Here is a 14584-nt window from a genome sequence, read left to right as displayed (position 1 = left end):
CCCTGGATGAGCTTCAAGGTCCCTTCCCACCCGAACCATTCCAAGCAGGAATGGAGGGAATGACGGCCCCTCCCAGCCGCCATCGTCCCACCACACTCCAGCCTCGGGAGTTTTCCGGAAGAACCAGTTCCGCCTCCTTCCATCCATGATTTTCACTTTATTCATGTACAGAGTCACACCAAACATGATATTCTTGCTAAGGCCATTTCCTTAAATAAGTTTTCCGAGTAGAGAGTGATGGAAGTGGGGCGGGAATACAGCGGGAGTGGCGGAATTGTCACCTGGGAACCGTCACACTTCACCATGGATACAGCGGAGGACATGCTGGAGCTACTCACACACAACTACCGGGTGTAGGGATGGAGTAACAGCCCTCCTGCTCCTCCTGTCCCACGACACCGGCGCAGGGAACGGCAACAGAACCAAAAAAACACCGGGAAAAGTGGAGCCTCCCGAGCTGTGCTTCCCCTGCTCCCGGCTCCCACAGTGCTGGACGCCAGACAAAGCCATTCCCAAGGGTGGGAATGGATGAATTCCAGGTGCTTCCAAGCCTGGAGCTGGGAGATCCCACCCCCCCCCTGCCTACCAGGCTTTTCCATCTGTTTGGGATGGTTGGGATGAACACAAGGACCTGTGGGAAATAAAGAGATCGGGAAGGGCGGGAAAACACCAAACCGAGGGGAATTTAATTTGGCATGGATCGGAATTTTTGGTTTTCACAACTTCAGAGCCCAACGAGCCAAGCTCTATCCAAAGATATCCCAACATTCCAACCTGACTTTTCCAGAGGAAAGAGGGGCTGGGGCTGCCTGGAGCCTCCGGAACAGCCCGTAATTAATGACTCCACTCTTCCAAGGAGTGAGGAATTGCACAAGCTCCCGACGCCTCTGACACATCCCTGAAAATCCCGGCCGCTCCATCCTCTCTCCTTAATCACGCATCCACCAATTCCTGCAGGAATTTCTCAACTTCTCCCAAGAAAACTGTGGCCCCAGCCACCCAAATTCCAGCCAGGCTCCCACGGGATCGACACCCGCGTGCAGCCGAGGGGTCGGAATTCAGGGATCGTGCCCGGCTCACGTGGAGGGCGAGGTGCAAAAATCCCACCTTCCTCGGAATTATTTGGGAAGTGGAGGGATGGGATGCACCACCAGCTAAAGTGGAAAATCAATCCAGGAAAGATGGAAACCAACCAGGACCTAGGGCCGACACGGATCCCAGCGCTCCTGGAATGCCTTTGGCGCGGCGGGGGTGTGCGGGACATTCCCAATTCCCAAAGCCTCTGGCTAGCAGCACTTCCAGACCCCCACATCCAAGCGTATCCAACACTCGGGAACGGGAAAACGGGAACACAGCGGGCTGGAAGCGCCTATCGGTACTGCGCTGGCCTGGATGGAATATTTACATGCTGGAAATTACAGCGGGAAAACCGGGAGCCGCGGGTGCAGGCACCGGGATGAGCGGGACCAATCCCGAGGAAGAGGAGGAGGAGGAGGAGAAGGAGGAGGAGGAATTCCGCTCCAAGGGCTTCTCCTGCCTCGCATCCGCCCGGAGCGTCACAGAGCAGGGGCTAAAGAAACACAGTGAGCCATGGGAATGGGAAGCGACGAAAGAAAGCGCGGGATTGGGTCGGGAATTCCCGAAAAGTCCTCGGCTGGAGGCGGGAAGGGCCCGTGGGGGTCACTTGAGGTCGCCGTCGCCCTCGCCCTGGATGGTTTTCTTGATGCGCAGCAGCATCGTGGTGAGCCACTGATCCAGCCGCGAGATGGAGTCAAATTCCTTCACCTGGCAGCGGGAAAAAGTGGGATCAGGGAGCGGCGGGAAAGGGAATGAGGCAGGGATGGGAGTGGGAGATGAGTGGGCTCCTCCTGGGAATAAAGGGGAGGGAAAGAGGAGAGAAAAGGGAAGGGGGAATGGAAAGAAGGACACTGAAGGGAAAGGGGGAAAAAACCAAGGGGAAAGGAGGGGAAAGGGAGAGGAAAACAAAGGGAAAGGGAGAGGAAAACAAAGGGAAGGGAAAAAAAGGAGGGTGGAAAAGGGGAAGAGAGGAAAAAGGGGAAGAAGAGAAAAAGAGGAAGAGGGGAAAGAACCAAGGGGAAAGAGGCGGGGAAAAAAGGGGGGGAAAAACGCAAGCGGAAAGTGGGGAAAAACAAGGGAAAGGAAAAAAATGGGGGAAGAAAAGGGAAAAGGGACAGGGCCACATTCCAGAGAAGAGCCTCTCCAAACTCCCCCCGAGCACTTCAAGCTCCTGTCAAACACCAAAGGAGCCACAGCAAAGCCAGGCAGGATGTGAACTCTCCAGGAAAACCCGGGAATGCTCAAGGAAGAAGCCGGGACCTCGCTGGAGCAGTTCTGTCCCCCGCCCCTCTCCGCAGGTTCCCAAATACCGAGCAGGGCACAGGCATCCCAAAAAAGAGAAGGGAGAAGCAGCATTCCCGAGGGAAGCCACGAGTACTCACTGCCTCGGTGTAGGCCTCGCTGTTCTGCTCCTCGTGAGCTTCCAGCAGTTTCTGGGAAAACACCAGGAAAAATGAGGGAATGCTCTGTGCCTGCGTGTCCCCGCTCCGGGAACAGCACCCACCACAGACAGGGTTCTGGGCCAAACCCAGGGAAAAGTGAGGCTGACGTCCTCTAAAATGCTGGGATAAAGGAGAAAACCCCTGGAAAAGTGGGAAAGTCCCCTGGTTACTCACTTTCAATAGCTTGCATTCCCGGGAATCTGTGAAAGCCGGGAACATTTCTTCGTATTTCTCCAGTGCAAGCTGGAAGAAAGGAGAGATCCCTTCACAGACCATTCCCATTAATTAATTTTTTTTTCCCAGGATTTGTTTTCCCATCCTCAAACTCGGGAAAGCGTCCACCAGGAATCCAACGCGACAGCGGCACGTGAAGAATTCCAGCCACTGCTGCGGGGGGATTGGGAATTCTGGGATAACTGACCTTGGCATTCAGCTCATCCACGATGAAGTGGCACAGGGCGGCTTTGAAGAAATATTCCTTGGCGCTGTACTTGAGCAAAGGGTTATCCATCGTGTTTGTTCCCACCTGGACAAAAAAAAACGTGGAAAAAAGGGGCAGGAAAGGAAAGGCTGGATTAAACCAATCCAAATCCCACCCTGAGGCTGGGAATAAAAGGGGGAAAATGGCCAAAAAGCCATGGGGAAGCAGGGAGGTTTTGAACTCATCCCAAGGGAAGTCGGATCCCAGCAGGCTGATCCCTGGTGGATGAGGAAATGGGAAAACAAATCCACTTGGGAAAAAGCTGCTCCAGGATTAAGCCTGTGGAAGCACCAAGCAGCAGTGCCGGTATTGGCAGGTAAATATCCAACGGAAGGCGGAGCTGACAAATCCGGGAGGGAATTTTCTGCCAAAGTGAGTTGCAAGTACATTCAAAGGGGAATTCTGATGGATTTCTCCCAGCCTTTTCCTGGAAACACTGAAAATCATGGATGTGGCACTTGGGGGACACTCAGGGAGCAGCGGGACTCTGACCTCAGGGAGCTTTTCCAACCTAAACAATTCCCTGATCCCGGAGGTTTTGCCGACGCCCCTGGGCCCTTTTCCTTGGGAAGAGGTGCTATTCCCGCGGGATTTGGCTCCTGACCTGCTCGTAGATCTCGATGGCTTTCTGGTACTGCTCCAGCTGCGCCGCGTAGGCCGCCACCTTCAGCAGACACTTGTTGGCTGAGCTGCAAGTACATCCCAAAAATCAGGCCCTGGATCCCGGGAATTCACCAGCCCATAGCCCAGCAGCCCTTCCCGGAGAGAAAGGCGGGAACCCACAGCTGGGATTTAGAGGAATTCTCTTGGAAATTAGCCCAAATGGGAAGTGTGGCAGTTGTGGGAGCGCCAGGGATGGATCCCTGTTCCAGCCCTTCCCGCCGATCCCAAGGACTTGCCTGTTGGATTCCTCTCCCTTGTAATAATCCGCGGCCTGCTCGTAGTGCGCGATGGCCTGGGGACAGAAAGGTGGGATGGGTTATCCCGGGATAAAGCACCCCAGGGAACAGCGCTCCGGGAGAGAGACGGGATCCAACGGAGCGGAGCCGAGGAAGGAAATCCCTGCCTGGAAAACAACCCCTACATCCCGTCCGGTTTTATCCTATGAAATTCAGCAGGAGATCCGCAGCGGGATTCCTGCCCGGGGAGCCTGGGAGTGGGAATGAGGGAATCAGTGCTGAGCTGGGAGCTGAAGGTGACGGGAAATGGCTCCGTGACATTCCCCAAGCGCTTTTCCAATGGGAGACACTGGGGTGGATTCTCAGCGGGGCGCTCAGCCCGTGCTGCTGGCACAGGGACACACCAGAGGGTGCAGATCCCTTGGGATTGCTCCACCAAAGCCTCCGGGCCGGGACAACCACAAACTCTAACTCAGGGCTGGACTGCACCAGGAATTCCGGTGCTGGATGGGAGACGGGAATTCCTGAGCTGAAGGCAAGGAAATCCCAGGATGGCTTGGGTTGGAAGGGACCTCAAAGCTGATCCACTTCCACTGGGGGAACATCTTCTGCTGTCCCAGGCTGCTCCTGCTTCCAGGGCCGCGACAACCACGGGTTTCCCGGGAAAGCTGCGCCGTGACGTCAGCGGCGACGTCAGCGGCGTCCCCTCACCTTCTCGATGTCCACCAGCTCGGCCTCGTAGATCTCGGCGATGGTGATGTGGTGCTTGGCGGCGATGGTGAAGCGGCCCTGGGGACGGGAGGGAAGCGGGATGAGGCGCGGCGTTCCCGGGAAGGCGCATGGCGTTCCCGGCGGCGGGGCCTTACCATGTCCGTGTAGATATCGATGGCTGCGTTTAAGCAGTTGATGGCCTCTGCAGCGTGCGTGAGAGACAAGAGCGTCAGCCACCTCCCGTCCCCGCATCCCGGCCGGCTGCTGCTCCGGGGAAAGGCTGCCCACGGAGCGGGATCTGCCGGGACCCCGCCCCAGCCCCCCGAATTCCCAAAGGGAACCGACACCGGGACCATCCCAGCCCGAGTTTGCTGCCTGCCTCCCCCAACAGAGCCAACTTCAAGGGATCAGCTCCAAAAGGCTGCTGTTTTCCAGGGAGTTTGGGAGTTTCACCATTCCAAAAGGGTGTTATCCAGCCCTGGCTCCCGGGATAACGCCGCTGGAGGCGAGGGATTTGCTCCCAGAGCTATCTGGGGAAAAGTGGGCTGGAGACTTCCTCAAAAAATCACAACCCGGTTGAAAGAATCCCAGATCCTTAATTCTCATCCCAGGGCTGGGGAAAGCCTCGGGAACAGGGATCCCACCGGGATCCAGCCCAAAGCCATTCCTCTGGAAGCCATTCCCTAAAGCCAAGCCGAACCGGCACGGAAGCTGCCAAAACTCCCAACGCCCTGCAGCATCCCGAATCCCAACAAACACCAAGGGGAGATGCCAGCACGCTGCTGACCTCCTACACCATCCCAAAGCTCCTGGAAAAGCGGGAATGCACCTCTGCCACCACTGGCTGGGAGCAATCCCAGATTCCGCCGCCTTACCCTGCGGATCCGCTTTTTTGTAGGCGTTCCCGGCGTCCACGAAGCTGGTGGCCGAGTCATGCTTGCTCTGGAGCTGCATGTGCAGCTTGGCCGCCTGGCAGAAGGCATTTCCTGCCGCTGGAAAAGAAGGAATACCGATCCCGCGAATCCCGGCAGATTTTTTGGGATGAGGCCTTCCCAAGCAGGATCACCAGCCGGCATTTTTACATTCCTCCAAAATCCTTCAGCCCCTTCCCAGTATTTAAATAGGAATTGCACGGACACAGAGACCGTTCCCCAGGGAATAACTCACAGGAAGACGTTTGGGCGCTTCCCAATCCCCCCCAGATCCCGGGATTTGGACTCACCACTCCAGTTTTTGGCGATCTTGAACATGTTGGCAGCCCTGGTGTACATCTCACAGGCCTCCTCCACCCGGGTGTTGCCCCTGGAACGCAGCGGGAACGCTCCTGAGGCCGGGCCGGGAGGGAACACCGGCTCCAGAGCCAAAACTGGGATTGGGAATCTTGGCCTCTCCAGGCTCTGTGGGGCTGATCCCACCCCACCATGTGAGAACACTGAAAGGGGGAATGCTGGATTTGGGGGATCTCCCAAAATTCCCAGATGCCAAAGGTCAGATTTTTGGTAAGGAAATGCAGATTTTTTTTTTTTCATGGATACCCTGGGGGGAAAAAAGAGAGGCTCTGGGGAGAGCTCCCCGCTCTCCATAACTCCCTGACAGGATCCAGGTGGGATCCAGCTCCACTCCTGCAGAACGAAAAGGAATCCAAAAATCCTTAAGGCTGGAAAATCCCTCAATCCCATGAATCCAACATTCCTCTCCGAGTGCTGCTCTTCAATCCACCTCACAGCAGGGGTTATTCCATTGTCTTTTTCCCATCCCTTGGGAATTCTGGCGCTTCTCTCCCCTCCCTGTCTCCCTCTGGCAGCCGAGCACGGTTGCTTTGGAAGCACAGGCGGGATTTTTGGATCCCTCCTTGCCCTTGGAAGGCGCCTCTGGCACGAGCCAAAGCCAACGGAGGCGGCAGCGAGGAATGCTACACCCGGAGTGGCCCCAGGAACCGGGCAGCTCCCAGCCTTTCAATCCCAAAACACTGGAAATAAAAGGAATATCAGCTCCTGTGCAAGGTGCTGGAGGAATTCCAGGAAGAGCCCAGGTGGGAAGGAGGCATTTGGCCGGCGCTGGGAGGCCTGGACATCCTGTTGGCCGGGAAGAAGCCGAGAGCCGAGTCACCCCCACAAAACCTTTCCTTCCTGTTTCTTTTTATTTTTTTTTATTTTTTTCTTCCATCTGTACTTATCCCTGAAAATTAAAAATTCCCCTCTCGAAATCTCTGCCCGTTCCCTGCAAGGATTTTCAGGAATTTGCCGCCCGGATTATGCCCCTGGAGCAGGCCCTGGTTGATTAATCTGCCGGAGGCCGGAGAGGAATTTCTATTTAAAACTTGTGGATTTTAGGGCGGCCGCAGCCGATTTTTCCGGGCTGATGGATAAAAACCTCCCGGCCCTCACAGAGCATCGCTCCGGGAATGTTCTTTCCTTAAAAAAGCCAAGGAAAAGCGGGAGCGAGGTGGCCGGAGCATCCCGATTCCAGACACACGGCTGGGGAACAGCGAGCCTGGAGCAGCCAGGCCCAGGGAAAAGGACGCTCTGCCATTTTCTGGGATAACGCTGCCGGTGCTCCCGGGGATTTCGGGAGAGCCCATGGGGAGACGATTCCCGCCGGGATAAGGCCGGGATGAGCGCGGGCCCAGGCGGGGAAGGGACGGGAGCCGCAGAGGCCGAGGGCGCTCGCCACATCCCTGGGGCTGCTCCAGGGGGATCCGGCCTTGGAGCGGGATGGGAGGGGGCTCCCTGTGCCACCCCCCGGACCTCGCACGGATGAGGAAAACCCTCACCCACACTGGGGGGCAGGAGTTGGGAAAAGGGGGGGAAGAGGTCGGCAAGGGGAGGATGGAGGAGATGGGGAAGGGGGGCAGGAAATAGGGAAGGGGGCGGATGGAGGAGACGGGGAAGGAAGGGATGGAGGAGAGGGGAGATAGCCAGGGGCTGATCCAGGAGCTGGGAATGGGGCGTGAAGGGGGGCAAGAGCCGGAAAGGGGGATCCAGGAGCCGGGGAAGACGCCGGAGATTGGAAGGAGGATGCGGGAGCCGGGCAGGGGGTGCGGGAGCCGGGCAGGGGGTGCAGGACACGGGCAGGGGGTGCAGGACACGGACAGGGAATGCCGGACACGGGCAGGGAATGCCGGACACGGGCAGGGGGTGCGGGAGCCGCTCACCCGAAGAGCCCCCGCAGGAAGGAGTGCGAGCCCTTGACCCGCTTCTCGGCCTCCGCCATGAGCTGCACGGCCTCCCGCTCCTTGCCGGCGCTGTCCATCGCTCCCGCTGTTCCGGCTCTCCTTCCTCCTCCTCCTCCTCCTCCTCCTCCGCCGCGGCAGCGGGAGCGCGGCGGGCGCGTGCGCGGGATGCGGGATCCGGGATCCGCCGGGAACGGGAACGGGAATGGCGATGGGGAAGGAGCGGCTCCTCCCGGCGGGCGGGGCTCTCCGCCGCCTGCCCGAGGGGGATCCCTGCGGGGGCTGTGGCGGGTCCGTCCTTCTCCCGGCGGTTGTTTATGGCGCCCCGCGCGTTTTCCAGGGAATTACCTCACCTGTAACGCGGGAGAGCTGAAGCTCAGGTTCCCGGGATGGCGGCTACGCTTTCCCGGAAATATTCTGCGTCTGGAGAAGGGTCTCCTGTGTCCCGCCGCCGTTAGCCGGGGCGCACATTCGTGTTGTTCAAAAACTCCCCTGGAAGGAGTGAGGCCCGTACGGGGAAAACCGGGATATTCCCGCCTGATCCCGGCCCGAGGGGAGCCCGGCGCTCCGAGCCCGCCGAACTACAACTCCCGGCGTGCCCCGCGGCCGGCGCGCGCGCCGTGACGTCACCGCCCCGCGCCCGTTATCTCCATGGCGACGCTGGCGCATCCCGGCGTCGCTCCCATGGGAACGGCCCGCGCGGCGTCCCGGGAACCGCGGGAACCGGGGGAGAGGGGCCCGCCGCTGCCCCCGGCTCCGCCGTGCCGGATCCCTCCCTGTGAGGGAATGAATGCCGGCTCTGCAGCGCCGGGAACAGCCCCTGGCGATCCCCCGGGAAAGGCAATCCCGGCTCCGGTGTGCCGGGAATTCCAGGTGAGTGACCTGGATTCGGCGCTGGGCGAAATGAAAGCCGGGAGCGTTTCCCAAGCCAGGGACTGCCATCCCCATCCAAGCTCGCTGAGAAAACCGGGAACTGTTCCACGCTGGATCCTAACTAAGCCCAAAGTTTTTTCCCTTTTCCAGGCAGGACACCATGGAGCGTTTTTCTCTCTCTGAGCTCGGGCTCCCAACAGAAAACAAAGCTATCCAGGGAATTCTCTGTCCCATGGCTGTGGAGCTCTGCCACCTCCTCCTCGCCCTGGAACGGGAAGATGGGATTTGTCCAGCCTTCCCCAATTTGGGGGGAAAGGCGAGAGAATTGGCCAAAGCTATGGAAGAACTCGCTGCTGTGGCGAGGAGGTGAGGCGGATGGGAGTCTCCCGGGTGGATTCGAGGGCTGGGAAGAGACGGAAAAGGTGGCAGGGAGCCTCCTGGAGAGGTGGGATTGGGAGCGGGGGATAGCCAGGAGAGCTGAGCCCAGTCCTTCCCTCGCAGGATCTCCGAGGATCGTGGCACGGGAGGGAGCACGGAGCTGTGTCCCGTGGGTGAATCCCTGCTCCAGGCCGGGAGGGACCTGGCACTGGCAGCATTCCAGCTGCAGGAGCATCCTCACAGCCCTGGGCATCGCCAGCAGCTGGCAGCGGCCGCCAAGAGGAGCCTGACGGAGACAGCGAAGGTCAGGGGCACGAGCAGGGGACACGAGCAGGGGAAGCTCCGGCAGATCCACGGAGCAAACTGCTCCAGGGATGGAAGGGGAACGGCAGCTCCTGACCCGTGCCGTGTTTCTGCCTTGTTTCCTGCCCAGATCCTTCAGCTGGAAGAGGCTGCGGGGCTGAGGAGGATCGCTGGCGCTGCCAGCTGGCTCCTGGAATGCCTGAGTGAGCTGTGGGATGCCCGGGACACTCCGGGGCTGCTGGATGCGTTCCAGGCCTTCTCCCAGGCCCTGCTCCGGCTGAGCCGCCTCACGGCCGAGCGCCTCCAGCACCTCGGAGACTGTCCCGGAGCGAAGAGCTTGGCCCAGAGCCTGCAGCTGCTCCACCAGTGTGTCCCGCTCATCCACACAGCCCTGCCGCGCTCCAGGGATCGCCAAGCTGACCTCTCCCAGGATTCTGTCTTCCAGCTGACCGAGAGCACCGTCAGGGGGCTCCTCTCCCAGCTCACGGAGCCCCAGGACAGCAGTGGGATCTTCTCCCAGCAGGTGAGCAGGCTCCAGGCTCTCCTCTCCCAGCCCGACGCCCTGCGCCTCTCCGAGGGCGGGTTCAGCTCCCTCTTGGAAGCGGTCATTCTCCATGGAATGCTGCTGGCAGAGTCATCCCGGCTGGACCTGCGGCTGGAGCTGCTGGAACGCTGCTGGGCGCTGCTGCAGCTGAGGAGGAGCATCCTCAGCCACACGAGCCAGAGACAGGGGGAACAGGGACTGCAGCGGGAATGTCACAGCCTGAGGGAGCAGCTGGAGAACCTGGAGCGGGCAGCGCTCAGAGCCACGCTGTGCCAAATCCTGGACGGATTCTTCGAGGAGAAGGAGCCCCTGAAGCAGCTGCTTGAAGGTGTCCTTAGCCTTGCCCGTTCAGGACGTTTTCCTGCAGGACCAGGAGGAATTTTAAGGAAGCTCCAGCCCCTCACTGCCGCCTTCTTTGCTCAGGCCCAGCGGATGCTCCGAGCGGCCGATCTGGTCCTGGCCGGGTGTGCCGCGGCCCAAACCACCAGGGAAATCCGGGAGGGCGCGGAGCAGCTGCGGAGGCTCCTGGGCAGCCTCCCTTCCCTGCTCACGGAAACGAGCGGGAACGCCACGGAGCAGCTCCAGGCCCTGGGCCGCGCCTGGGCCAGAGCCACCGACGGCCTCCTGCGCTGCTTCGAGGAGACCATCGGCGTGAGGGAACTCCTGGAGTTATCCATCCTGGAGCTGGCCGAGCACAAGGAACGCTGCGAAGCGGCGCTGGAACGCCGCGATCCCGAGGGATTCTCCGAGCACGCCGCTCGCCTCACGGGCTGGGCGCGCTGGGTGGTCGGAGCCGCCTCCCGGCACGTGGACAGGGCCACCGATCCCATCTTCAGGAACGGCTTGCTGGTGTGGGTGGAGCAATTGGCCAAATCCATCCTGGAGCTGCGAGCAGTCACGGCCCTCATTCCAGGAAGGTTTTCCTGCCCCCAAAGCCGGGATGCCTTTTCCCAGGCAGTGAGCTCCCTGATGGACTCTGCTCTCCGTGTCCAAGCCGGGCTGGATGGCTCCAACCACCCGGAGATCCTCAGCCCGCTCCGGGAGCGAGTGCGGAGCACCGAGGTGGAAGAGGGGCTGGAGCTCCGGTCCCACACTGGGATACGAACCAGGACGGCTGAGGCAGAGTTCCAAGGAGATCTCCAAAGTCATCCATCTTCACCACCAGATAGCTTCCGCCTGGATCCATGGGAAGGGGAAACACACCCTGTCATCGCAGCTCTCCTGGCAGCATCCCGAGCCGGTGCCAGGGACGCCGTCGGTGCTGCTTGTTCCGTCCTGCTGGAGCTCTCCGATGGCTGGGTGGAAGCAGCACGGGAAGCGCTGCCCGTGGCAGAGCCCCCGCAGTTCCGGGTGCTGCAGCAACACCGGGATATCACGGCACTGACCCCACAGATCATCAGCCTGGCCACGGAAACGGCCCCCGGGCAGCTCCCTGCTCCAGGCAGGCTTCTCCAAATGGCACTCAGGCTCTCGGGAAGGGTCTGGGAGACTCGGGAGTGCCTGGCGGCTGTGGCAGGCCCTTGGAATGCTCTGGCCCAGCAAGTGCTTGGATTTATCCTGTCGGGTGACTTTCCAAGAGGGAAGCAGGCTCTGGATGAGACCCTGCTGGGTTTAGCAGGAGCAGTGCAGTTGGCGGGAGCCATGGCGAGCACAGCCTGCGGTCAGGAAAATCCCAATCCCTCCTGTGGCCAGCAGAGCTTTCTGCAGCTCCAAGCCAAGTTTTCCCGTGCTCAGCTGAACACCAAAGCATTCCTGGAGAAGGCAGCATCCTTCAGGGAATCTTGTGGGATGGAAAAGGCCATCCTGGAGCTGCACGGTGCCCGGTGGGCTGTTGGCATGCGTGTCCTGCTGGATGCCATGGATGGATTCGTGGGCAGGGATGTCCTGTTCCTGGCAGAGCTGAGCAGAGCCGTGAGGAACAAGGCTGCCCCACGGAGCCTCCTGCCTGCTGTGGCTGAGAATTCCCTCAGGCTGCAGGAGGCTGCCCGCCTCTCCTACTTATCCTGCCCTGGAGACCACAGTGCCAGAGAAATCCTGGCGCTCCGGGAAGAGATCCAGGTGCTCATGGAAGCTCTGCTGGACGTCTCCAACACCCTCCTGCTCTCCCCACTGCCTACTGCCAGCTTGGCCATCCGCTTCGAGCTGCTGCGGAGGGACGTGGCCCTCAGGGCCAAGGCGCTGTCGCTCCACATGGAAAGGGTCAACATGGAACAGCTGCAGCTCATCCAGGACGTGGCTGGAGCAGCTCTGTCCAACCTCAGCCAAGAGAGGGAGAGGAGCAAGGAAGGGTTTGAGGAGAAGGCAAATCGGCTCATGGCTGATGTCCGGTGGGTCAGGAACACCCTCCGGGATGCTCTGGAGGCCGGTGCTCAGCCTGGGTCGCAGCCTGACCTGCTGTCCGTGGCTGACCACCTCCTGCTCCTCACGGCTGACCTGGTGGGAAGCGTCCGGCGGCACTTCAGGAGCCAGCAGGACACCAGGGATCCCCTCCTGGACACTGGGGATCCCCTCCTGGACACTGGGGATCCCCGCCAGGACCCTGGGGATCCCCGCCTGGACACTGGGGATCCCCACCAGGACACTGAGGATCCCCTCCTGGACACTGGGGATCCCCACCAGGACACTGAGGATCCCCTCCTGGACACTGGGGATCCCCTCCTGGACACCGGGGATCCCCGCCAGGACACTGGGGATCCCCGCCAGGACACTGGGGATCCCCTCCAGGACACTGGGGATCCCCTCCTGGACACTGGGGATCCCCGCTTGGACAGCGTGGTGTGGTACTGGTCAGCCAAGGCACACTACCTTGTCACACAGCTCCGGGTTATCCCTGGAATTGACAGGGATGTCCTGTGGCGCCTCACGGAATGCCTGCAGCGGGAACGCTTCCCAGGATCGCCCAAGGGCACAGCTGCACTCTCCCCAGCTCCAGAGCCCACTCCAGAGGCAGCAGGAATTCATCCACGTGGGAGCAGAGGAGCGAGTGGAGCCAGGCGGGAAGCGGGTGAGCCGGTACGGGAGCTCTTTTTTCCCTGCTTTTTTCCCTGTCCGTCATTCCTGGCGCTCCCAGCACGGAGCAGGAATGTGAGGGATGCTGGCAGGGCTGACCCTGGGCCACTCGGGCAGCTCAGGTTGCTGGCAGCCCTGGATTCTTGGACATCCGATCGGCCAGGCTCTCCTACATCCATCCCAATCCGCCTTTTCGGAGGCAGGGGGGCTGCAGCACTCTCCCTCACCGCCTCACATTCCCTCTGGAACCAGCAACTCCATTCCCATGGGTGTCAGGAGCTGGGAAAGGCTTTGGCACAGACCCAGGTCCCTCAGCAAAGCACTGTAGAGCTCTAATTGTGCTGGGAATTAATTACAAGCCGTCACAGCTTGCAGGACACCCTACTCCCACTTGGAGATGGCTCCAAGGGCTTTGGATTTAGGGAGAAGGGCTGGTGGGAAGGTGGAGTGGACCCAGCAGGGGGAGAGCAGCTCTCCCACCAACTTCACTCACCAAAATCTCCTTCAGAAACACCCAGGTGGAGGAGACCACTCGGCATCGCCGTGTCCACACATTCCAGGCTTGGAATCTGCTCCCTTCCTGTCTCCACAGAACCGGGATGGCCCTTCCAGCATCTCCCCTGCAAAGCAGGAGACAGGAAACCGTGGCAAGTGGCAGGGTGGCCCCAGCCAGGTGTCCCAGGTGACTCAGGACATGGCCACGAGGATGCTCCACATGGCTCAGTTCCTGCGCAGGAAGGGCCCCATTGCGGTAGGTTCATCCCTCCCGTTTTCCCGTAGGATCACGGCAGCTCCATCCCAAATCCTTGTGTCACCCAGCTCTTGGGAGAGTGGCACCAGCTCTGTGCGAGCAAAATATTCCAAATTCTTTCCTCCTGGCTGGATGTGAGCTTGGCATCCTGTCCTTTCCTCAGGAGAGGAATTTCCTCTTTTCCTGAGCCTCCTGGACCCTTCCCCGTCCTGCAGGAAAAGCTTTTTTCTCCTTCTCTCCCCCATCCCACTGATTTTTATCCCGTTCCAGAGCAAGGAGCAGTTTGTTGCCTGTGCCAGGCGAATGGTTTCCGACGGGCAGGTGGTTGTTAGGTTTGGGAACATCCTCGCCAAGCACTGCCTGGACCAGAGGTGCTCCACGGAGCTGCTCCGCGCCGCCGAGCACACCCAATCCATCGGCAGCCAGCTCGCCATCGTGGCCAGGTGAGCTGGGATCAGCTCTCCAGGGGCATCCTACTGGAATCCCTTCTCCAGGGAATGCAGTGGTGGTCCCCAGAGCTCCTAGGGGAGGTATTGGCCAAGAGTTGAGGATCCATTTGGAGGCCTCCCTTCCCTCCTTGGGTTTCCCCGCTCTGATGGCGCAGGGGATGAGCTGGGTTTGGAATAACAACGCTGTCAGAACGTCCAGTGTCCTTCCAATAAAATCCTTTGGAATGTCTTTGAAGGGTGAAGGCAGTGACTGGGGAGAGCAAGGCCTCCTCTGAGCTGCTGCTGAGCAACGTGCAGAACCTCATCCAAGCAGTCCAGCACGTCCTGAGGGCGGCCGAGGCAGCGTGTGTCAAAGTGAGTCCATGGTGGAATCGATCCCAGAATTACTGGGGTGGGAAGGGTTGCTCCAAGGCCCCGTCCAACCTGGCTTTGAGCAGTTCCAGGGCTGGGGCAGCCACAGCTTCTCTGTGCCGGGGCCTGCCCGCCCCGCACAGG

The 14584-nt window shown here is 60.1% G+C and overlaps 2 protein-coding genes across 2 annotated transcripts; one reads left to right on the top strand and one right to left on the bottom strand.

Annotated features, from left to right (window-relative positions):
* Positions 1 to 137: 137 nt before the first annotated feature.
* Positions 138 to 8017, bottom strand: NAPB (NSF attachment protein beta). Its single transcript, XM_058834122.1, has 11 exons — positions 7765 to 8017; positions 5833 to 5912; positions 5486 to 5602; positions 4766 to 4812; positions 4611 to 4688; positions 3900 to 3955; positions 3605 to 3689; positions 2941 to 3045; positions 2694 to 2762; positions 2460 to 2510; positions 138 to 1785 (listed from the first exon to the last, which is right to left on the bottom strand). Exons 1-11 carry the CDS (start codon positions 7860 to 7862, stop codon positions 1681 to 1683), a joined length of 891 nt encoding a protein of 296 aa, XP_058690105.1. The 5' UTR covers positions 7863 to 8017; the 3' UTR covers positions 138 to 1680.
* A 475-nt stretch (positions 8018 to 8492) lies between these two features.
* On the top strand, positions 8493 to 13778 carry LOC131577720 (uncharacterized). Its single transcript, XM_058835764.1, has 4 exons — positions 8493 to 9021; positions 9157 to 9337; positions 9467 to 12892; positions 13398 to 13778. The coding sequence occupies exons 1-4, from the start codon at positions 8816 to 8818 to the stop codon at positions 13776 to 13778; spliced, it is 4194 nt and encodes a 1397-aa protein (XP_058691747.1). The 5' UTR covers positions 8493 to 8815.
* The last annotated feature ends 806 nt before the right edge of the window (positions 13779 to 14584 follow it).

The sequence above is a fragment of the Poecile atricapillus genome, chromosome 3 (genome assembly GCF_030490865.1).
Source record: "Poecile atricapillus isolate bPoeAtr1 chromosome 3, bPoeAtr1.hap1, whole genome shotgun sequence".
Lineage (NCBI taxonomy): Eukaryota > Metazoa > Chordata > Aves > Passeriformes > Paridae > Poecile > Poecile atricapillus.
Note: the sequence above shows the minus strand (reverse complement) of the source record. Positions and strands in the feature narration are given on the sequence as shown.

Excerpts from the sequence above, each read along its gene's own strand:
- NAPB (XM_058834122.1), bottom strand. The coding sequence starts at position 7,862 with ATGGACAGCGCCGGCAAGGAGCGGGAGGCCGTGCAGCTCATGGCGGAG. Across the intron at positions 5,913-7,764 it reads TTCCTGCGGGGGCTCTTCGG|GGGCAACACCCGGGTGGAGG; the intron begins GTGAGCGGCTCC and ends GCTGCGTTCCAG. Across the intron at positions 1,786-2,459 it reads GCGAGGCCTACACCGAGGCA|GTGAAGGAATTTGACTCCAT; the intron begins GTGAGTACTCGT and ends TCCCGCTGCCAG.
- LOC131577720 (XM_058835764.1), top strand. The coding sequence starts at position 8,816 with ATGGAGCGTTTTTCTCTCTCTGAGCTCGGGCTCCCAACAGAAAACAAA. Across the intron at positions 9,022-9,156 it reads CTCGCTGCTGTGGCGAGGAG|GATCTCCGAGGATCGTGGCA; the intron begins GTGAGGCGGATG and ends CTTCCCTCGCAG. Across the intron at positions 12,893-13,397 it reads GGCGGGAAGCGGGTGAGCCG|AAACACCCAGGTGGAGGAGA; the intron begins GTACGGGAGCTC and ends AATCTCCTTCAG.